This window comes from Sipha flava, unplaced genomic scaffold, assembly GCF_003268045.1.
Source record: "Sipha flava isolate LNK unplaced genomic scaffold, YSA_version1 0_pilon_pilon, whole genome shotgun sequence".
Classification (NCBI taxonomy): domain Eukaryota; kingdom Metazoa; phylum Arthropoda; class Insecta; order Hemiptera; family Aphididae; genus Sipha; species Sipha flava.
The window spans coordinates 5,812,019-5,837,160 of record NW_020271713.1 but is presented as its reverse complement, the minus strand read 5'-3'; the positions used below and the strand labels follow the sequence as shown (position 1 = coordinate 5,837,160).

Below are 25,142 nucleotides of genomic sequence, written 5' to 3'. Positions count from 1 at the left end.
GTTAAAGAAAAGATTCCTACAAAAAAAAAAAAAAAAAAAAAAAAGGCTTTGGCAATATTAAATAAATAACAGTTAAAAATCAGAGAAATATCAAATATTGAAATGTTAAAAAATTGTGGCAGTTCGCCTTGCGCCTATTCTATTTTTTAATGAATGTTTAACATTTGATTTTATACATAAAAGTTTTATTTTAAAATTTTAACTTAAATTTACAATTACATTTCTGCGCGAGCTGCCATGGTAAACAAATAATTCAAAAATAACAAGCCAATGATTCTATAAAACATAAATAACAGAATGTTCTACTCAAAGATTTTGAATTATATATGTATATATTTAAAAATGGATTATAAATTTAAAATTTTTGTGATTATAAATTATTTTTTTTTTTTAATCCATTTCTGAATAAGTACAATTGAGAAGTTTAAACTAAACACAAATTTTTTTGGCTAGTAAAATCATCATACGTAAAATACAGAGCTTTTTATATACATAATCAGTCATTGCGAGTAACACATTGAATATAATATTACACTTATATCCTAAGCGAATCAATTAAATACAGTTAATTTGGAACATAACATTAACAATGATTCATAACAATAAATCAAATTGGTGTTCAGTAAACCTGACTGTGATTTTACAAAATGTTTTCGTTTAAATTACATATATGTATATTTACATAATACTTTGTGGATCACAAAGTCCATTTACTTTAAAAATATACATCATTGCTGCTTGATTGATGATTGAACCCTGATAAAATAAATTAAATATTAATTATAATATTACAACTTAAATGTTATAAAACCATGTTAAGCATGAAAAGCATTTTTAGGTTGGATTTATATAATTTACAAAATAAAAACGTACGTAATAAAAATTAGATAAATGAATTAATATTACAATAAATTGAGAAATATATATAAATTTTTTTTTTTTATTTGATCCTCGAGGGCATTGCAAACGGATCATTTTTAAGGGGTTCGGTATAGGCAATTATATTAGTGCGTATGTGCGAAGCGTACATATGTAGGCATAGTAAATGATCATTAGTGTTAGTGTGGCTTCTGCACTTCCTTGATCTTCCGCATGCGCACGTATAAGTCATCGACACCGCGTCGCGCGCGTGAACAATCCTGAACGTATGTTTTATTGTGCTAAAAGTATGTACTTTTTGTCAATCCTACTGTTCAACTTATTTATACGATAAGATTTTTAAAAAATGATTTAAATTCGTTATTTTGTCTACATGAAATCGATCAGACCACGTTTCAAGTTTTTTAATTTTAACTTGGAACAATTAACATTTAAAATTTCGTAAATTTTAAAATAATCAAACCAAATTATTAGATTTTAAAAATTATTTAATTATTAAATTTGAAAAATTGGTCTGATCGATCTAAAGTACACACTATAAAGAATTTAAAACAGTTTTCAAAAATCTTTTTGCATTATTCAATCCATCGGTATGATTGACAAAAGATAGATATGTTTTAGTTGAAATAATCGACCGTTTGCAATGCCCTTAAGCCCAAAAACTATGGCCATTAGCTGTTAGTAGGGTTATTGTGGGTTTTTTGTTAGTGTTTTGGAATGGTAGGTTTGTGTTTTGGCAGAGGATCGAATGGGCACCTATAGGTTTCTGTCATGTCCAGTTGGGAGATGGCGGTCTCTCTTTCCAGACAGTTATCTGTCCAGAGAAAAGTACTGCCAGTGACTGAAGTTTGAACCAGTGACGGTGCGCATTGCAACCGACTCTATAGTCTGCTCGAACATTCCAACATACTTCTTGATAAATATTGTTTGTTAAAATAAAATAAAAACTTACTATGTAAAATTTTGGCCACCCTGAGCATAAAAAATTCATCAGTTCATTTATTTGGATATGTTCGACGGCAATGTAGCAGATCTTTGATGTACAGAACTTCCAGGATAAAGTTTTAATGTAGAACGAGTTGATTCCCTTTAAAACAAATGTTGCAATGTATTATATAAATCATTTACAAAGGAACTAAATAAATCAAAATGAACAAACAGTGAAATCAACCTTGGTGATATTTTAGAACCATCTGGATTAGTATTTGCTTTGTATCCACACTTTTGAATTTTTTTACTCAGTCTGTGAACCCATAACTTTTGATCATCTCTACTAGGTGCTAATATTAACAGCTCTTTAGCAGATGTTGGATCATTATGTAATTTACAAGGAGCAATTGCATCTTCCTTTCGTTCAAGATGTTCCTTGTGTACTTTGATTCTGCAGCCTAACATAAAATGCAATACATACACAAATATATCTACAACAAATTTATTTTCTAACTTACTTCTACATTCTAAGGCCGGTGGTGGTCTAAATACATTTGACAATGGTTTGGGACACACTTCACAATTAGTCGGCATGTGAAACGATATCTGAACAAATTCGTGGCCCTTTAATGTAATGGTACCAGGCTTTTCGTCTACAGTACTCGTAACACTTGTGCTTCTTGACAAATGTTCTGGACCAGATTCATTTGGCCTTCTAGCCTCACCCTCACCCGCATACAATAACTGAAATTAAAATAAAAAATAAAAAAAATGATAAATTTTAAGACATATAAAGCATTTTTTTTTTTTCAATATCAATAGTTCATTCTTTAAGAACGATCAATTAAACAGTAATATATTTATACATACTTGAAATATACGAGGTATATCTTTAACATCTGCACGAATAACATCACCTTGGGTTACAGATCTTACATGAAATACCTTACTAAAATATAAGATAGACGAATTAATTAATTGAAGTATTTTATTTTTATTTAAGTATTTCGACAAAATAATAAAACTTACTTTAAATTAATGATTAATATAGGATCAGTATTTTGTTTATCGCTCTCAGAGTTATAGAAAAATATTTTCTTTGATGAAACTACAACATATTGCTTTTTCCAACCATGACGTCTAATATTTTGTTTGTTGGGAACTGATAACCAGCCTTCAAGCCTGGATTCTGTATTAATATAAACTACAGTTTTTTTTAATTGCTAAGTACTGATGAGAAAACACTTGTTATAAATATATAAAATATGTATAATACAAACCTTGAGTATAAATATCACTATCATCATTGTCAGCACTACTAAGTGATGCTGTTTCACTTCCCATGTTTATTAGTTTTCCTTGAAGTTGTTCAATTTCAGAATCTTTTGAATCAAGTTCCATTTGGAGTTTTAATTTACTTGTATTCTCTTCTACTACTTGTGATTGGAGTTCTTGAAGTTCTTTTTGCCATTTAGTCACTTCTTGATTATATTTATCACGTTCCTATAAACAAATAATATATTTGTTAATACAATATAAGTAAAATTTAATGTGTACTAGAGGAATATTTATAAAATATTCAATAATATTCTATACTTTTAATAATGAAATTAATATTTCAACTTTAAGTATTAGGATATTCTAAGTCCTCAATTACTATTCATCTATAAGCAAGATGTTAAGAATTAGCATAATTTAAACTATTTTAAGTTTTAATTATTATGATTTAAATTTAATTTGCATTAATAAAATATAAAGTTTAATAATAGTACTACATCTATAAAATAAATCTAGTTTAACTACAATAGAAGCATTTACACTTCTTCCATTTTTCAAAATCGAAATATAAGTAATCCTTCAATTAATATTGGTTTAATTTTAGTATTTACACTAAAATTAAAAAATATCTGTTGTTTTTAGAAAGTATGATTCACAGATATTGTATAAATAAATTTTTATAGTTTATTTTTATTTCTAATTCGTTTTGACATACTTGAGTTAATTCTTGTTGCAATTTCCGACATTCCTTTTCTTTTCTTCGCAAATCAGCTGATGAAACTTTACTCTTTCCTTTAGTAGTATTATCTTTACGATTCATGATTTCAGCAAGTTTATTCACAGCTTGTGCTTTTAACAACTGTTCTTGTTTAAGTTGTTTTCGAAGTTTTTCTAATTCCTCAATAAAGTTCTTTTTGCTCTCTATAAGCAATTTTATTTTAAAGTTATATTTATTTTTTTCTTTGTTTAATTTTTGTTTAACATGTAAATAATTAATTAGATATAACCATGTATCTTACCTTCTTGAATTAAATTCAATTGATTCTTTAACTCTTCATTGTCTTTAATCAATTGTTCCATTTTTTTCTTCAACTCATTTTCTACTTCTCTCAACTAAAAATACATTTTAGGGAATTAAAACATATTAAAAATGTATGAATATCAAAATAAAAATAATAAAATGTTATAACTAACATTATTTAGAGTAAATTCTTTTGAATCCAAGTCATTGCGATGTCGACTTTGACTATCCCTTAATTCAAGCTCTCTTAATGATTTTTCTTTTTCTAAGTCAATTATTGTTTCTTCAGCAATAGATCTTGCAAGTGCTTCGCTATCAGCTCTAGCTAATGCTATTTGTAATTGATGAGCAAGTGAGCCACGTTCTTCTTCCAATTCGGCAGCACCCTTTCCTCTATCTTCCACTTCTTCGCGGAGCTCAGCAGCTTGAGTTTTGTACAATGTCTATGAAATATATAACAAGTATAAATATAATTAATAATAAATTAAACAAGTAGAAAATATTACCGAAAAGTATTGCTCTGCTTCTAATTGGTCTTGCAATTCTTTCATCTGTAAATCAGTAACAGAGTGTTCAGTTTTCAACTTATGTAGTTCTTCTTCAATAGCACGTTTATTTTCTCTCAATAAAGTAACTTCGCGCAGTAACTGAGCTTCTCTAGCACGTAATTGAGTAGCTTCAGATATATGTGTACCCAATTCAGATTGTAAATTTGATTTCTTCGAAAGCTCTTGTTCGATTTGAGCATGTAAAGCTTTACTCTAAAATAAAATGTATATATCATTAAATGAAAAATATTCAGAGAACATTAAATATTACGAATACATACTTTTTCTACTTCTTGGCGATGTTCACCTTCAAGTTTCTGCAGTCTTTGTTGTATTTGACGGTAATCAACCGATAACATTGAAATTTGTCGTTCTTTTTCTTGAGTAAGTGAGTCAGCTTTTTGTCTGGCATTCTTTTCTTCATTTAACTTAGTTTGAAGTGCTGTAGTAAAAAAAAATTACAAATACATTTGTTGTCATCAATACATTGTTTTGTGCTTGCATATTATGAGTTTAAGACTGCTGTTGCACTAGCCGGTACTCACCGACCGGCACGCAAAAAAATTTGGCGCAGTCAGTAGTTGTTCTTGAAATAAAATAATTTTGCCTGAAATTCAATTCAGGTGAAATTGTGTTGTGTGCCGATCAGTGCGACAAGAGTAGAGCACAATCAATGGTACAGCTTCTCAATCAATGTAGATTATGATATGTGGTGAAATAAAATGAACTCTTGACTTTAAAATATTAACTTTATTATAAATAATAAGTTCAGATATTTATTAACTTACCAAATAATTTTAAGTTCAATTAATAAATTTATTACGTAAAATGGGTCGGTTTGGGATCCATTTATATACCTCGATCTCCTGTGAAATCTTTATCGTTCTTTGTTTCATGACTATCTACCTTAAGATGTAGTCAGTGATATGTAATTCCCAAATATGGAGTTTTCCTATTAATCCAGGATGAGGTTTTTATCTAACCACTATTATGCACTCAGCCTCTGATTGTTTGTCACGAACATATTTTAATAAATATTTATGTGTATGATATTATTTTATACATGGTCCATACCTACTTATTATTATATGCCCCTTCACTGATAATTCAATTAATATATCTAATATGTGGTTAAATTATACAATTATATTATTTTATAGATTTCATAGCCTACTTATGTGCATCTATTCATTATATACAAATGTATTGTCTGTGCCACTCCTTTGTGTATGTATTGCATTTAAGATTACCTCCTGACTATAGTATACTTATGTGTGTATTATCTTTAACTCATAATATGCAAGCCCATAACAACATTTATGTTCACAAATTACCTTTAAATATATAATCCATTTTAACTAAAGCATGAAAACAAAATAAATAATCCATACTGAAAATAATTAATGCTCAAAAAACCTTAACATCTTTTTTAAGAATTTTTTAATATAAAAAATTTGAGCAGCAAAATTATATTTAATTATAAGCTATTTTTTGCTTGTAATTGAATTCTACTAATATGAAATAATTATAATATTATAAAAAAATAATATTAATTTAATTAACATATATGTATAATATGTTATTTTTAATTATTAAATTAAACATGTTATTTAAAATCTGTTAACTAATATAATAAGTAAATTTGTTGTATCAGTAATATATTTTATAAGAATGACTTGTGTAGAAAGCAATTCACTAAGATTATCTTAGAATTTAAATTATTTGTTCACATTAACTAGTAAATTTTTTATTATTAATATTATAATTACTTATTTGTAATTTATGTAGATCTCTAAACCAGTTACACTTTAGATGTTGTTGAAAAATTACAGAAAAAGAAGAACATATTTTTAATAAGGGAGTGTGAGTGATTTAATAACTGGTGAATCTTTTATAGTAAGTTCAGTGACTGTGAGTAGTTAAGGGTCTATGTGAAGAGCAAACACAGGATATTCGAACAAACATTTGTAACACGGGAGCTCCAATTATATATCTGAGACTAAAAGGGTTTATACAAAGAGTATATTTCAAGGTTTAATAGAAGTTTAAATGTTGAGTGCTGTCCTAAAATAAATCGTTTACCGAAACTGATACGATAATCATTGAGGGTTGAATTGAGATTGGGTTTTCATAAATCTGAAGTTAGAAACATTTGTTGAGTGAAATAAATGTTTTATAAATATTTTAATGTTTGACATTGGTTCTTCTCTTATCCAACTAATAAATAAAAGCAAAGTTGAAGAATTTTAGGTAAGTATTTAGTTTTAATACAGATTTGCAAAAATATTGAGAATATTGACAAAGGAATCATTAAAAAATTAAGAAGTAAAAAAATATTATCTTTGCATATAACTAAATGTAAACTACAATTTTTTATGTATGTACACACAAATTCTATCAATCAACAAGGAAGAATATTTTATTTTTAATTATGATAAATAATTATATTTTTATTATTATTTTTAATTAACTGTCAAATTTATATAATTTATATCACCACTTATTTTTATAGCAGACAGTACTATTATTCTGTTAATTACATTTTGAAATAATTGTAGTCAGTAGAAAGAAAATTAAATATTTAATTTTTTTTTATATTTTTTAAGTTATTCATAGATGCATTGGAATTTATCACATTTGATTTTAATTGATCAATTGAAAAACTTTTTTATAAAATATTGTTTGATTTTGTTTTTGTTAGTTTATTTAACGATATTTAAATATATTTTTCTTATATAATATATATATATATATTTAATAAAACTAAAATAATATATACCTTTAACTATTTCAAGATTGGCCTGTTCATTATTAACTAAACGACTTTTTTCAGTTTCTTCGTGAGCCCTGACTTCTTGTTGATATCTATTTTGAACCGTTTTCAATTCCAATACTAATGATGCACATTCTTTTTCCAAAATAGATGTTCTTTCCCCAAGTTGTCTGTTGTCTTCACTTAATTTTTGTTCTCTCACTTTAGAACGTGTAAGATCAGCTTGGCAAGCTTGCAACCGACCTTAAAATACATGTCATTTAATTTAACAATTGAGATGTACAAATATAAATTAAACACATTTAATATTTTTTTTTATGATTTGTTTTAAAATATATTCAATTGTAAGTCTAGGTATAGAATCAATAAGTTAAACTGGGTATTATATATATACATTTATATATAATAATCTATTAGACTAGATAAAATAAATAAACCTATATTAAACATTATGTTGGAAAAACAATGAACAAAGAAAAACCTATATTATTAAAACCTTAAATGTATATTCATAAAATTTAAGTAAATAAAATAAGCTTATTGAGGAGTCTACTTGAAAAATTAATTAGCTTACAAATTATAACAAACAATTTATTGTTAAAATCCCATTTAATTTTTATCAGTGGTTATTTATGAGATAATCTCAAAATAGTATTATGACATAATACATCATAATGTTCTAAGAAAATAGTACAAATGGATTTTTTGAATTTTTTAAAATAATTTACCTTCTAATTCCAATTGTAAATCTCTTAATGAACTTTTTTCTTGAGACAATTGTCCTTGTAAATTTGCTAATTCTTCGTGTAATGTATCACGGTTTAGTTGCAATGTAGTTAACATTGTTTGTAGTTCAACAGTCATACGTTCATTAGCTGCTTTAGCAACACTTAGCTCTGCAGCTTGCTTACGAAGTTTAGTACAAGTATCGCTTTCAACTTTTAATTTTTCATGCAACTCAACCATCTAAAAAAAAAAAAAAACCGGTAAAATATGAAAAATCTAAAAATCATTAGTAAACTTACTTGTTTTTCCAAAGAATTAATTTTATCATTATGTTGTTGGTTATTGTTCATCTCTTTTGTTCTTTTATTTTGTTCTTCATCGAGTTTCCTTTTCAATTCTTGTAACAAAGATTCAGTTTTTCTACGCATTTCACATTCATTGTCAGCTTTTCGTTGTGCCTAAAATGATAAAAGTTTAGTTAATGAGATAAATTATTTTATAAATATTAATCATTTGTTTTTAGTATTAATAGATAAATTACTTTAATAAATGGATAAATTTACAAAATAAATATTAAAATATACTTACATCTTTCAAGTCTTTTTGGAGATTAGCAATAGAAGTGTTTAAAGCTGATGATTTTTGTTTCAAAAGTAATTCTCGATCAGCTCCATCTTGTAACTGCACTAAAAGTTTACTATTTTGGTCACGTATTACAGTTAATTCTTTCCGCTCATTTTCCAATTCTCTTTTAAGAACAACAATATGAGTAGTTTCTTTCTATAAAAAATAAAATATCAATAACTATTAGTAATAATTAATACAATTTAATAAGTTTTAAATATAATTAATTATTATAATAAATTTAATAAGTTTAAAAATTAAAAATCTAAATTCAACGGAAAATATCATTACTATGTTTAACAAATTATGGGTTTAAAAATCTTCAAAATTCATAATTAAAATATCTATTGTAAAGTTAAATTACTACAATAAGTAATTATTTTTTAGCAGTTTAAAAACTTATGTACATAATATTTATTAGAATAATAAAATTATTACTTACACAATCCACCTTTTTATAAAGCAGCACATGAAAAAATAAAATAAAATAGTAATGTTAATATAAAAATAAAGCATTTTGGAAATAGTTAAAATTAAGCGTCTAATTTTTCCATATTAATGGAAAAACATATTGTAAAATATACTCGTAAGAAAAACCTGTTGAGTATGACTTCTAAGAAGCTCTATGAAAACGCTGATATAAAAATTTTAACGAATTTATTGTTTAAAACGAATTACTAATAATGCAATTTTTTTCTTGGGTATATATTTTGAACATTTTAACTGAGGTATATTAAACAAATTTTAAATATTTTTCTACATCAGCTTAAAATATACTGATACATTTTAGAAATAAATGGCTCTTATACAATAAATTATTACTTTTCAGACAATTTCTAAATGTGAAAGTCATCTCAAATACACTTAAATATCCAGTATTGGTAAAAAATAAAAAAATTTAATTCAATTTTTGAATAAATATATACATAAATCAACTCTGGAAAATACAATTAAAAGGTGATAAAAACCACAAATAGAGTTAGTATGTATTTGAGTATGCGTTAATAAAATTCAATTATTAAAACTTTAATAGTATACATTAAATATATAACTAAAAAAAAAAAAAAACTATTATGATTAAAATTTTACTTTTGTAATTATTTTTATGATTGTATTAGTATTTATAAGCTAAATTTTAGTAAGAGAGAACCAATAAAAAATACAATTTTAAAAACCAAGAACAGCATTAAAAATTAAAAAATTACAATTATTATTCATAAATACTTACAGTATCTGATAAACATTCACCATTTAATAAACCATTTCCCAATAATCTAAAAATACACAAAAAAAACTATATTATCAGTATAAATAAATGGTCTACATTTGAAATTCAAGTTTTAATTCTTTAAGAAATATTTTACATAATACATCTTTTAGGATAGCCTTTTAACCGAATTGTAAAAAAAAAATCAATAGTTTATTTTATATAATATATATTTCAAACACATAAATAATAATACAAAAGTTGTATACTCGACTGGATAGTCTTAAATAAGTTAGTTATTTTATTTCAATAAGTTACATTTTATTTTTATAAATATTCTGATTTAAAACAAAACTACTAACTGGTAATCTCTAGAATAAGTGAATCCAACAAATGGTAAATGATTTCCAGCAAATGCTTTGGGAACTGGAAAATTTTCTTCTGGGCCATCATCTTTTTCAACATCATCAAAATTACTAGTATCATCATCGCCATTTAATTCAGGAACAACAGGTGGCACACCTACATTATTTATTTGTATAATAATAAAAAAACAGGAATGAAATTAAAATTCTTACAATCTCTTAAATTATCAAATGTCCATTGATCATTTTGGAAAAAAGGATGTTCTTTTATTTCACTGATTCCATTTCTTCCAAGACGTTTTTTCCTGGAATTTTAAAAATTATTATTAAATATACTTTTTGTGTTATATATGTTAATAATATTTTATTAATTTATCAATGTACCTATTTGTGAGAAATGCATAAATCAAAGATTTAGAATTTTGAGATATTTCAATATCAGAAGGAAAACTTAGAGAATTTTTATGATCCATTATTTTGCTGTATGTTCCAACAAGAGAATCTGCATAGAACGGTGTATCTCCAATGAGCATCTCATAAACAAAAACTCCAACAGACCACCAATCACATTCCCTTCCATAAACCCCATGTTCTCCTGTTCCGGTTCCTCCTTGAGATTCCAACACTTCAGGTGAAATGTAATCTGGTGTTCCAACAGCAGTATCAGATCTAACCATACCATCCTTAAAAATAAAATAATAATTGTAAATTAATTTTAAAAACGCAAAAAAAAAATATTTATTACCGATCCCATTCTCATGCACGTTCCAAAATCAGCTAATTTTAAATGACCATATTTATCTAGTAGCATATTATCTGGCTTAACATCCCTAAAATAAAATATTATTTAATTATTTGTTTTGATTAAAAACAAAATATTTTATACCTATGAACAAATCCCATTGAGTGGATAGCGTCTAATGCTAACACTACTTCAGCACAATAAAATTTTGCCCACTTCTCAGGAACATCATAATTGGACATTAAGTTGACAAGATCACCACCTAAGGAAAAAGTAAAAGTGCAATGAAACAATTATTACATAGCATCATCTCAGTTTAAAATGTACGAATACACAGTTTTATTTTTATATAAATAAAAAATATCTTCACTTTATTGACTATAAACTATAGTCTATTAACTTTTTGTGCAATTTTTTTTTATAATTTTAAAGATTAATTTATTACATTTACAGTAAGTAATTACACAAATATAATAGTTTAGTTAACATAGTGAATGAAAAACTTGAAAATCTTAGAATTTAATCCAAATACAAAGATTAATGTCGAAACTTCATCAAGTTAATTCTCATAAGTGTATGTTAATAAATTATTTTTTACCTGGCATATAATCCATGACCATGTATAAATATTTATGGTCTTGAAAAGCAAAATGGAGTTGAACAATCCATTCTGAATTTGCATGTGCCATAATATCACGTTCTTCCCAGAAAAATGCAGAATCTGATCGTTTTATCTACATTAAATAATATATATAGTATTGTTAAGAAATAAAACTTTATTTAAAGTAGACATACCATTTCAAATTTACTTAAAAGTTTCATTGCATATACTTTACGATTTGATTTATGACGCACCTAATTGAAAAAAATTAACACAATTTAAACACATTTGCATAATTAAAAGTTAAATTTACTATTAAATCAACAACTTTTCAACAAATTACATAAAAATCAAATTATATAACAACTTATTCTCAAGATATTAATAAAATGTATTTAAATTTGATCATTGGTTATAATTCTATTTTATTTTAACAAATTTAATGTTATTAATATTAGTGTAATTATTTAGAGCAACAAAAATAAAAATAAATTTGTTAAAAAGTAAATTCTAAAACTGTTTAATAGAATTATCATAACTACTAATAAAACATTTATAGGCTATAGTGTAAATAATTTTTAACTAATATGAAAAAAAATGTATAGTACTATAATAAATCAAACCAATAATATTATAGTAATAGTATCATAAATATAGATTTTTACCACTAAATATTTAAAATGTATCCAAATGTTACCCTAGTAATAATAATAATATACTTATTAGGTAGAAAACTAGAAAAAAATATCATAGAACAATGTATAAGGAAATTATCATTGCTAGAATGAAATTTCAAAATGAACTTTAGTTAAACTAAAACTAAAAATAAATTAATATAATACAGAAAAAAATCAATAGTAAATGACAAAAATGTTCAATGAAATTAAAATAAATAATGATATAACATATATAGAGGATATTAATCAAACAAATAATATTATGGCAACAGAATGAAAATATAAGAATTTTACCAATAAATCTTTAAGAATATAATATCTTTTAAGTTTATTGAGATAAAAAAATGAAAATAATTGATCAAATTATGAAATAATAATTAATCAATAAACATTTATGTAAAAATTTATTATCGAACTTACCAATTGCACTTCACCAAAAGCACCTCGTCCAATAACTTTAATAAGATTAAAATCATCAGGTTTCATACGTAATTGACAGATTTCAGATGCAAATTTATCATCTATAAATCATATTAAATTCATTACTTGATTAATTAAAACTAATAATAATGGTTTTAAATGAAATATATTGATTTCAATTATTAAATTTAATTAATCATTGGAACCTATATATTAATGGGGCTATGCTTAAGTCATTATCTTCAGTAATTTTGACAATCCAATGAAAAAAACTGATCTACTTAATAATGTTAAAGTTGCGTTCAATATTTAAATAAATATAAAATGTTATTTAATTTGAAATATGTAAGTAGCCAAGGATTGAAAGTTGTTATTTAAGATAATATATAAAAATTGTAATAATTTTAAATGATTTAAAATGCATTGTAGGTCAATCACTTAGATAGGGTTAAAAATAATAATTAAAGAATTTTATAATTTAAACAAGAATATTTTTCACTATAGCATTTTTTTAAAAATATCAGATAAATTTCTTAAGGGTATAATAGCGTATAACGTGTAAAAGCTGTATTGATATCAAAATAATGCAGCACAATATATATTATAATACGTGGATATATTATCATTCATCATAACAATATTGTATACAATTCTTATACCATTATATGATACACCAATGGCAGAACTAGGGGGGGAAGACAAAGATTCATCCCCCGACATAACATTTTAGAAGGTGTAATTTTTGTAATTATTAATAACTTGTATGGTAAGATTAACTTTGTTAAGTACTACTATTAGGTTTAAAACTCAATAAGTATGATACAATCAATTAACATACATTAATTATTAGAAAAAATGTTCAAGAAGAATATTTGATTATTGGTCTATGATAGGGAGCAATTTTAACATTTTTTCCCGGCCATAAAAATTCATAGTTACCCCTCTGTGATACACAGACATAACATATAAATGGTGATATTAAAACTATGATTGATGGTTGTTCTAGATCACTACAGTAACAATAGTTTAACTAAAAAAATAGCCTTTTGTATGCAATGATAAACACATCACAAGTTTAAGTATACGTGGTATGAGTATTATAAATATATGTATATCATATCGCAGTATTTTATCCAAGTAAATTTTTTACTTAAGATAATGCATTACTTACATCTATTCATATATGCTTCAACATTTTTCATCCGTTTAACTGCAGGATTTTCACAATCTGCAACTAATGCTTGTACAGTGTCCTGAAAAATGAAATACAATTATAATTCAAAAATGTATTAATATTTATCTGCATTAAAGAATAATTCTATGCATTTCATTTTAATTGAATATAATATGACTTTGTTAAAACTTTTCTATCAAATTTTATATTTTCATAAATATTGCTTATCTTTATCAAAATTAATAATACATTTTTAATAATACCAACTTATAAAAAAGTCAGTTTTTTTCTTGATGTTTGTTTCTATTATATATTTTTTCCAATTAAAATTATTCATAATAATAATAATAATAGCACATAACTTAATATATTAATAACAAATGATAATTAATATATAAACAAACAATACTTATTTTAGTTTTAAGTCATAATAAACAATGTTAAGAGGACGTCACACCTGCATGTGTTTTCTCTATCTGACATACGTACATAGCAAATTTGCAAAATGTAGTGATATTAGCTTTAATATTAGAGTAAACTGATCTATAATCAAACTTTAAAGGAAGATCATTATCTGGGTTTTTTTGGTCGGTTTTTCCAATATTTTAATTTTTAAGCGTGTTATGAGTATGTAAAATATAATATTTAAAAAAAAACATCATAACTCACTAAACAATTTAAATAAAATTTTTTCAAATTTTTTTAGCGAGTTTTGATGTTTTTTTAATGTTATATTTTACATACTCACAACACGCTTAAAAATTAAAATATTGGAAAAACCGACCAAAAAAAACCCAGATAATGATCTTCCTTTAAAGTTTGATTATAGATCAGTTTACTCTAATATTAAAGCTAACATCAGTACATTTGAATCACTAAACTCAAATTTGCTACATTGTACATATGTCAGACGGAAACTACACATGTGGCTGTGACGTTCTCTTAAAAATATTAATTCTTGATTAAGAAAAACAACAAATATAAATACATATTTTGTTAAGTCATAGCTTACAATTGTTAAATAACATTGCATAAATTATAAATATTTAATATACTTTTTTTGGGATAAAAATTTTTTTTTAAATTTTTTATCAATTATCAATATACTAAAAATAAGTATACCAATTAATTGACAATAATTACTTAAATACAAATTACATTCAATAATATTCTCTATTGCAATATCTAAACAATTATTGATCATGACAGGTGTAGAGGTTTAGTAGAAGCTGCAAAAGGCCTTAATGGCCCATAAAGCAACAAAAATAAAAAAAAGTTAATTTATTTAGTTTATTTAATTTATCTAGAATGTTTAAATATCTTCGGAAAAGTTTTATTAAGTTTATTAATACTTATTATAAAAATTTTAATCAAATACAGAAATTACTGCTAAGCCTAGTTTAATATTAAATTCAAATAAACAATATAAATGTGTTTATAAAATTATATTTTTACAAAATTATGCTATTTAATGCTATGCTTAGTAGATTTGGTAAACACGCTGATGTGATTAAAAAATCAATATTTTAGATAAACATTTAAACATTAATTTACATTAAAATAAAATTTTAAATTATTATAAGAAACTAGAAAATTTGAAGATAGAACTACATAAATTACAAAAACCCATTATTATTAGTTAAAAACTGATCAATTGTAAATATTATCAAAACATTAAATTTAGAAATTTCAAAGTAATTGGTAAGTAAAATTTTCAAAATACATGTTACCTACTCAAATCATGCAAGTGATCTAGTATAAAAGTCATGAAGGAAAAATTACATAAATTAATTCATAATTAAAATAATGGAAGAATATATATTCTTATTCAATAATATAATGTTAAGCAAAATTAGACGATTTATATAATATATTGTCAAAACTGCAACTTTTACCAATTTCACCAATATAATTGTAAATTAATTTAAAAAAAAAAAAAACTTTCTAGTAGTGTAAATATAATATAATTATTAATAGAAAAAAGGAATAATATAAAATGGGTTTTCTAAATATATATATATTAAAATGCATATAACATTCAAAATATAAAACTATAATTTACATTTAAAACAAATAAAAAAAAAAAATTTAAAAATAACTTTACATTTCAACTAGATTTTATAATAATTTTAAACACTAGATGGAATATATTTTATACATATTCAACTATAATTTTATGTTAAACTTCTCTAAATCTATTTTTATTATTACATTTAAACATGTACCGATTATACTGTCATCAAACACTGAAGTATATTATTTATGCATTTATAATGAGTGCAATTTTCAACAAATTATTATTTTATCAGATAAAAGTAAATAACCTAATCAAAATTAAAGAAAAATAAAATAGGTGACAATTTTGTAAGCACGAAAAAATAATTCTGATCAGTAGTTTATAGTTCACAGTATAATAAGAAACAAAGTCCAAATTAGTTTAAGTTTCTTCTAAGATTTTTAATAATACTAACACTTTAATTGAATATATAATATATTTAATACATGGTCAACTATAATTCTATGTTGTTCTAACTTTTCCATATTTATATTTTATTATTCAATTTGGCAGGTACTGATTAAACTGTCTTCACAAATACTAAAGTATATTATTTATGCATTTATGATCAAAGTGCAATTTTCAATTAATTACCATTTTATCAGATAAAGGTAAATAACCTAATTCAAATTATATAAAAATAAAATAGATGACAATTTCGTATACATGAAAAAACAATACTGATATGTAGTTTAAAGTTCACAGTAAAATAATAAACAAATTACAGATAAGTTTTAGTTTTTTATGACATTTTTAATAATGATAACACTTTAATCAAATAAAAGCATACTACAAAGAATATATATAGGTCCGAATTCAGGAATGCAAAGTGCATATATGTTATATGTATATGTTTTAATAATTAACAATCTACTAGATATTGAATATGGTTTATGAGTCTTATTAATAATATTATAGATCACTATCTATAATATTAAATATTGAATTAATATGAGTCATACAATTTACAAAAATTTTAAGGAAATGAGAATGTTTAGATGTATGAGTGAAGTGACAAGAGAAAATAGACTGAGATAGTTTGGACATATGATGGGATGAGAAGAAACAAAAGTACTTAGAAAAGCTATGAAAATGAACATTGTAGGGAAAGTAGGAGAGGAAGACGAAAAAAAGAGATGGTTGGATAAGATTGAGAATGATATAAGATCAGTTGATGTGTGCATAGGATATGTAGAAAATCGAGACAAGCAGAGATTTAGAACAAAGTTGACCGACCCTAAATAGTTGTGAGAAAGGCGATGGAGAAGAAAAAGAAGAAGAAATATATAACTCGTAATATTATTTATTTATTTATTTTTTTTTTTTTTGCATATTTATTTATTAATTAAGTACTATTTTTAAGCAGTAACTAAGTTTTAAGATAAGAGAATAAAGATGATATTTTCTGTAGATATAAAATTAAAATATTATAATCTTACCAATAAAGAATCCACATTTGAAACATTTCGCGGATCCCGCATTTTTTTCTCAAGAATTTGTAATCTCCGTATCCTATCTTCATCTTTAGCGATATCCATCTCTCTCATTCCTAAATAAGAAACAAAATAAAATCATAATATTTAAATATAACACATATTGGGTATCCACAAGGGTTTATATTTACAATGAATAAAGTATAGCCATGGAATTGTTGGAAATATCAAAATATACTTTTAATGGGTATACATTCAATGGTGTATGCCATTGCACGATTACCACTAGCGAGTACCGGTGTGAATAGGGCAGCATTGAAAGAACACTAGCACAAATGCTGACGACACTAATAAAAAAACGCTCACCTTTGATTGTACTGCGTCTATGATGTAATGAATGCGAACCCGCGTGTTATGCCGTTGTTCGACTGGTTACCGTTCGAAACGACAATGGTTTTCAAAGGCCAAAGTCAGCTGTGCGGAACGTAAACTCTGTGGAACGCATAACGTTTTTTCTTCAGGCTTAATCGAAATTCGTCGAGCACCATATATGGCATCTCACCGAGTTAGGTTTTTGAGGTAGAGACTCACACCTAGTCGGGGACAACAACAGCAACTGCGACGGGGCGTGCGGCGGTCCGTCATCGGGTAATCCCGCGAACACACGAAATACGTGACGCCTGCACTACACAACCGAATCGGAAGACCCGCGAACGATAACGACACTTGACGACGGCGGCAACAACAAAAACAACTGTACCGGGGTCGACAATCGATTGGAATACAAACAAAAATAAAATAAACAAAAATTAAAAACACCGACGAGGATTACGAAAACGCCGACCGGGTTGGATCGACGGACGGGGTCGATTGGAAAAATGTGAGCGAACCGTTGACGGTACACGGACGATCACTAGTCGGATTACGTACGTACCGCGTTCGTAATCGCCCAAAGGGACTGCGGAGTGCGGACCGTGTTGATCTGACGAATACTCGAAAGCGGTGTGATAAGAAACGACGATGCCGTGATAACGTGCGGCCATACGCGTCGTTACCTACTCCTGTGGAACCGCGGGCGAGGGAGAAAGATAGAGAGCGAGCGTGCGACCGGGTGTGCGCCGTACGCGTGTGTGGGAGCGAACGGGTGGAGGGAACGAGCGCGAGTGAGTGTTGACTAAGCGGTTCGGTGGGATAGAGCGCGGCGTGCGAGAAGGATAGCGCGAACGGTTCGGCTGATGGGCGCGACGGGGCGAAGGAGGGAACGGGCCGAGTAGAAAAGAATGCGCCCAACAAACGGACTTACGCACGCGCAAACGCACACCGCCTTCGATGCACTGCCGCCGCGCATCGTCTCGCAGTCGTCGGCTTCTCCGGGGGCGGTGACCGTCGGTCGCGGTCGTCCGTCCTCGGGTTATTGTCACATTGTCGCGCGAGATAACGGGCGCGCGCGACCGATCCGTCGCCGACACCTTTATGCGCCGCTAGATGTCGGACGTTAGACGTACGACGTTCAACCGGTTACGTACGTAGAAAGGCACCGAGAAAGCAAAAAAACGAATAAAAATATTATTATTACTGCAATTGTTGTACGATTTTGATACTATTATTATTATTATGATAACGAATAATGTACGCGCCAGGTTGGTTGATGAAGTGCACGTTTGGGTGTTTTCTTGATTTCCGAACCGACCGAAAAGTCACGAGTTATAACCCGGACACCATATATTAAATAAAATACAAATATTTAATTTATGCACGCACACACGCGCGCGCGCGTAACATATTTTTTTATGTGTACTGATTTTCCTGCGGAGTATAAGGTTTTGCGTTGCTTATTTCATCGCTTTTTTTTTCGTCACCGATCTGACGTTTTTATGCAGCTGAATTTTTTTCAACGCCTACGATTTAGTATTTCGGTCGCATTTTGTTTTCAAATTGTTTTTTAGTACCTAGGTATTTTTAGCACCGAAGTTATGCTTATACAGACGTTGTATACAATAAAATTGAATTCTGCTGTACTCGACGAGCATTACGAACAATTTTTATTGAACTTCAAAACGTTAAATATTCCAATACAATAAATAATGTATATATATATTACATAATTATAATTATACTTATATACGTACAAAGGAAAGAAAAAATGCAAGAGAGAAATCGAATAAATATAGTATAATATCTATTTTCTTATATAATAACGTTTATCTTTTTTTCCGATTTGATACATGGTAAGAACAGCATAAAGTAATTATCATAAGATGAGTGAAAAACAGCATATAATCGTACAATGTCCATCGTTAATATTTTTTAAAACGTGTTACATATAGTTAAAAAATCAATTTTTTTTTTTTTTTTTTAATACCGCAGTCGTTCAAAATATAAGGTGATTACAAATGAATACATATTGTAAATCCAAATACTCCGAAGGACACGGAGTACTGAAATTTAACTACAATGTAGATACGTGCTTATTAGTACTTGAGTAATTGTACAACCATGATTGTGAATTTTTCGATTTTAATTTTCGCATTCTAATAATTTTTGTTAAGAAATAATAAGCGGCTCTTTTAATCTATTTGTCCATTTTTTGTACAACTAAATCGTTATATGCACCCGATAAATTTTATGATCAGGCAATAAACAACGCATTAATCTGCGGTACCTAATATACGTGAAATATAATTGTAGATAACTGCAGATATCGGTGAAAAAGGTGACCACTAACCGGTACCATATAACATTGTAATATAGCAGCGACACGTGGATAGAATGTATAAATTCAAAAGTATTGCGAAACGCGAATAACTGCCTAATTAATTATTGAGCTCCATAATATGTTATGTATATATAGGGCAGAAGAATTTATGTGAACGTATACTGCGACGGTCAGCTAAACGCGACGTAAACGTAAATGTAGTACATAATATTATTACAATAAATATTAGTATAATGAATAATACTCATTGGGTAGAATAACTGGGTATACTGATGACTGTGTAGATGGTTGGTCACGGAGAGAATTAATGTAACAGTCGGAATTCTCTCCGTTTCTGGTTTTGTCTTTGTCAAAGGTGTATAGATGTATAATGTATACGGTCAGAAGGGGAGCCCTAATCGATTTGATTTACGATCATAATGTAACAGGTCGTTTTTTTCTCGCCTAAAAAACCCCTCTCGTGCATCAAACAACTTATTGACTACGTTCAGCGAATTATGTTTCTTCGTGTACGTACCTACATTATATGTCTATGTATGTGTGTGTGTCTGTGTGTGTGTGTGTGTGTGTGTGTGTGTGTGTGTGTGTGTGTGTGTATGTTGTGTATGCGTTGGTGTAGGGGAATGTGTGTGTGTATATGTCTAAACGTGTGTGCAGTAGGGGTACTCAGCTAGTGAATCTTTACACATACATACATACGTTATTGTATATATATTATACACCTGACGACGTACCTTTTTTTTTTTTTTGTAACCGCTTAAAACTAAACAATTTAATATGGTGGAGATGCATGAGCAGGTGCAAGCCCAGAACATTCCTGAATATAAAATAAAACATATATATCTGTTTCCACTGTATTATGTATAATATTACATTCTGATTGGAAGACATTGAATTAGATTTAAGATGCACAATATATATATATATTTAATGTTCATATAATGTATGTGTTAAACCTAATTATATTTCTTCAGATCAAAATGTAATATTATACATAATACAGTAGAAACAGACCTCAATATTTCGATTGGTTGAATATATTTAGTGGAAGATATTTAGTACACAAACTATTTCCAAAGTATAATTTATTTGTAATTAAAACAAATAAAACTTACATAGTTATAATGTTCCTTAAAGGCTTCATCTTATGTAGCGAACACCCAAACAGGTTTCATTGTATATCAAATGTCCCTACACATGGTAACATTATATCATATTATAATTTATGTATAAATACTTATCCATAAAAATTTTAAAATGCGATAGGTAATTCGATTGAAGTAGAAGAGTAGTCAATGTTCGTGAAAATAATTAGGTTTTTTGTATTTTAATCTAGAAAATAATTATGTAAAAAAACAGCACAAAGTTAATTGGCTTATGATAAGCGTGATAAATTATCTAGTTATAAAATATTTTATTTATAATATATTTACTATTAGAATAAAATAAAATGTTTAGATGTACCTAGTTCACATTAGAGTAGTACTTTCAATGTTATAACTATAGTTTTACTTAATATTTAGATTAATTTTCATCGGTATAATAGATAAGTTTAACTTTTCAGTAATTAATAATCAGTGAGTGACGTAAATTCCTATTTATAATATATATATATATATATATATTTATAATATAAATTGTTTTAAGTGGTATACCTAGTATATTTTGTATTGTCACCCCTCACTGTAGTCGATATAGGCAAATCATATTACTGAAAAGTAACAATATTTTTGGGGAAGCATGCAAACTGCAGTAAATTAAAATATAACTCGTATACTTTTATCCATTTCTCTACAAACAAAATGTAATACATTAAAGTTTTTACAGCTCATATATTTTAAGTTATCGTATTTTAAACAGTCGTTTTGTTATATCTAAATTAATTCTATTATACTGTTATAATAGATACTCGTACAATCAATATTAATTTAATTTTGTCGTTTTAAAACTACTGTTGAAGATAAATACATACATACAATTCAATATAATGTTAATATCCTAATAATCAGACAATAATTCCTTATAGAAAATTATTCTTAAAAAATATTTATAAACTTATATCCTCTAAAAATTCCTGGTAAATGTATTTTATTATTTTAATTTCATTGCTGAGTATAATTTATAATTTTTATAATCTAAAATTATTTTATTAAAGCTTAAATAGAAAATTTGAAAAATATTTTAATTTAGAAAAATGGGGATCACGACATTGAGGTGACAACCATTGGACAGACAGACTACATGGCCGACGGCCAATAAGCCGACAAAATTATAATTGATCAAAACAATCAATAATAATAAACTCAATTATTAAAAAACTTATTTTATATATTACTTAAAAATATTAATTCAGGTAATTATTAAAAAAATAAGGAAAAATTGAAAATTTTCAGTATAAAATTTAAAAATATCAATGTCTAAAATAATTAAATTTTAAAAACACATTAATTAAAAATAGGTTATAAATTTATAATTTTATGCTATAAGCTATACCTTTTAAAAATTCATCCAAAGATCTATTTTGTTTGTCATTTATAACTGCATCTAACCGCTTTTTGCGTAAAACACTCTTTGAATTCTGTCGAAGTTTCGGTTCGCCAACCAAAATGAATTCAATTTGTCCTACAAATAATAAAATAAATATATATGTATGAATATATAAATAAATAAAATATTTTTACCTAATGTATGTTATTGTTCTTTTTTCAATTCTGAAATGATGGGTAGACAACCTACGTGATTTTCTCCAATCAAAATGTTCCATTTTTTGTGCCAAGACTACCTTATTCTGAGTTCGAGGGATTCCATTTTCATTATTAAAACATATTGACCAAAACGAAGGTAGAAATAAAGGTGGTGATCGGTTTATTGTGCCGTCACTTAATGTTCGTCTAATTTTCCCATTTATATATACTTCATCAAACCATACAGAAATTTCGGTTGGTAAATCATTTTTTATTATTTCAAATGCTAGTTTAATTTCTTCTGGTGGTAAAAATGCTAGTGCTGGAATATTTCGTAGTTTTAAACTAAAATCTTCATCACTGCCATACTGTGTAGCAAGTCCACAAGATTGTATTTTTCTCCATAAATTTTGTCCTAAATGGAAAAAACAACTTTTTTGAATACATTGAGGGAATATGTTTGATACTGCATTTATTGCTGCTTTTTCAAAATCTGTAATTGTACACTTTGGATCGAGTTCAAAACCATAACTGTCACATAAGTCAATCAAATCTTCAAATAATCGTTCATAGCATAATTAATTTTTACTCGACATCAATACATAAACAAGAGGTAGAATCCTAGAATTAATACCACCAACAGGAGCGTGAATTGTACACATTTGTAAAAACATATTTGGAACTATTTTGAATGTCCCGTCCATAATCCAAAAATTAGCTCTTATAAGTTTTTCTAATTCAAACCTGGTTGAAAATATTGAAATTATGTCGTCTCCAACTTTCGATTCACGTAATAAAAAAGCATCATCATTAAAAGTATTTCGAAGTCTATCCGGAATATTAATATCTTTTAATAAAGTTGGTTCAGTCGGTAACGATTTTCTTCTTTGGGGTTTTATAATTTTTCTTGCGGCTTCTGTTGAAATCATATAAGGTGCAGTAATAAGTGGTGTATCAGTTGTTACCTCTTGTAAAATTTGTGATGGCTTATCACAGGTGGATTGTGCCTCTTCTTTAAGATTTTTACGTACTTCTATTATTGTTTTTCGATGTGCCTCAGGTGCATGATTATGTAATGAAGGAGTCCTGTCAATATTGTGTATGCCATTAAATACATTTGTTATAGTTTTAGCATTACAAAAATTGTCTAAAGTATCCCGTGACCTTCTTTTGTGACACCTTTTTTTACATTCCCAATAATATCGATCATTAATAATATATAATAATATCCCAATAATACCGAACTTTATTTTTATCATTACATAACCGTTTAAAATTAATTTATTGTTCACAACCTCCATTATAGAATAATAAATAAAACTTAAACTTAAAAAGAAACGTGACCCGATGTACTAGTACTTAACTGTGCTGAATAAAAACGAAAAATTATCACACTGCGGTGCGATAGGATTCGATTATTATTGATATTATTAGTGTAACATGTGAAACGGGCTAATTTATGTGATGACGGAGGTAATTACTATTATCATAGGTGATAACCTTAATGTTGCAAGTGTGCATCGGATACAAAAAATTCAAAACCTATCGAAGACAGTAAATATTAATAGATTTTTGTGGTATTTTGTTATGTATACCGATGTTTCGGGCGATGTAGATAATCGGGGCATTATATACATTGTCAGCTTATATCGGGCATTTTATAAAATACCAGATTTTCTACATGGCACTAAAATATATAGGTATTACATTATAGTCGGTCTATTAGCTATTATACATGTATAAACCTTAAACAGTGGATTAGATAAGCACTAGTATAAGAATAAAATAAAATTGTAAAAATAATATAAGGAAATCAAAATTTTTCGGCCATGGGTTTTCGGCTATCCGGTGCTGTCGGCCACATGTACTTTCGGCCCCTTGGCTGTCCGCCCGATGTACTGTCAGCCCGATAGTTGTTGGCCCATCGACCCTTTTCCAGAAAAATGTAACCACCATTATCTATACCAGAGGTCGGCAACCTTTTGAACCACGCGGGCCATATTATTTTTTCAAATGTTTATCAAAGGCCACATTAAAAAACATTTTTTACATATGATATATACTAATAATTGTATTACTATTATATCTGATTATTTTACATAGAAATATGAATGTAAAAATACGAATATTACTGGAAAAAATTGCTTTTAAGAAAAAATTTAATTTTTTGACAAATTAAACCGGTGGAAGACATAAGCGCCAAAATCCTAGATATTTGTAAATTAAATAACAGATATTAAATTTAGAACTACGAACTACTCGTATATCGTTCAAAAACTCCAAACGCT

At 27.0% G+C, this 25,142-nt stretch overlaps 1 protein-coding gene across 9 annotated transcripts; it reads right to left on the bottom strand.

The window, feature by feature from the left end:
- Positions 1 to 361: 361 nt before the first annotated feature.
- LOC112679309 (rho-associated protein kinase 2) lies at positions 362 to 18,767 on the bottom strand. Of its 9 annotated transcripts, XM_025549179.1 has the most exons (31): positions 18,017 to 18,766; positions 17,821 to 17,946; positions 17,461 to 17,570; positions 13,963 to 14,044; positions 12,792 to 12,892; positions 11,889 to 11,948; positions 11,692 to 11,827; positions 11,238 to 11,355; positions 11,097 to 11,181; positions 10,736 to 11,034; positions 10,565 to 10,656; positions 10,349 to 10,508; positions 10,008 to 10,053; positions 9,222 to 9,230; positions 8,744 to 8,935; positions 8,455 to 8,613; positions 8,158 to 8,395; positions 7,436 to 7,672; positions 5,991 to 6,014; positions 4,938 to 5,098; positions 4,615 to 4,869; positions 4,282 to 4,551; positions 4,107 to 4,200; positions 3,803 to 4,008; positions 3,090 to 3,312; positions 2,839 to 3,013; positions 2,680 to 2,758; positions 2,328 to 2,553; positions 2,039 to 2,267; positions 1,832 to 1,966; positions 362 to 756 (listed from the first exon to the last, which is right to left on the bottom strand). In XM_025549179.1, the coding sequence occupies exons 3-30, from the start codon at positions 17,566 to 17,568 to the stop codon at positions 1,879 to 1,881; spliced, it is 4,152 nt and encodes a 1,383-aa protein (XP_025404964.1). In that variant the 5' UTR covers positions 17,569 to 17,570; positions 17,821 to 17,946; positions 18,017 to 18,766; the 3' UTR covers positions 362 to 756; positions 1,832 to 1,878. The 9 variants fall into 9 exon arrangements, with proteins under 9 accessions (XP_025404964.1, XP_025404887.1, XP_025405171.1 ...); XM_025549102.1 differs by having other exon boundaries at positions 17,821 to 18,766; XM_025549386.1 differs by having other exon boundaries at positions 2,839 to 2,998; positions 17,821 to 18,766.
- Between the last annotated feature and the right edge of the window lie 6,375 nt (positions 18,768 to 25,142).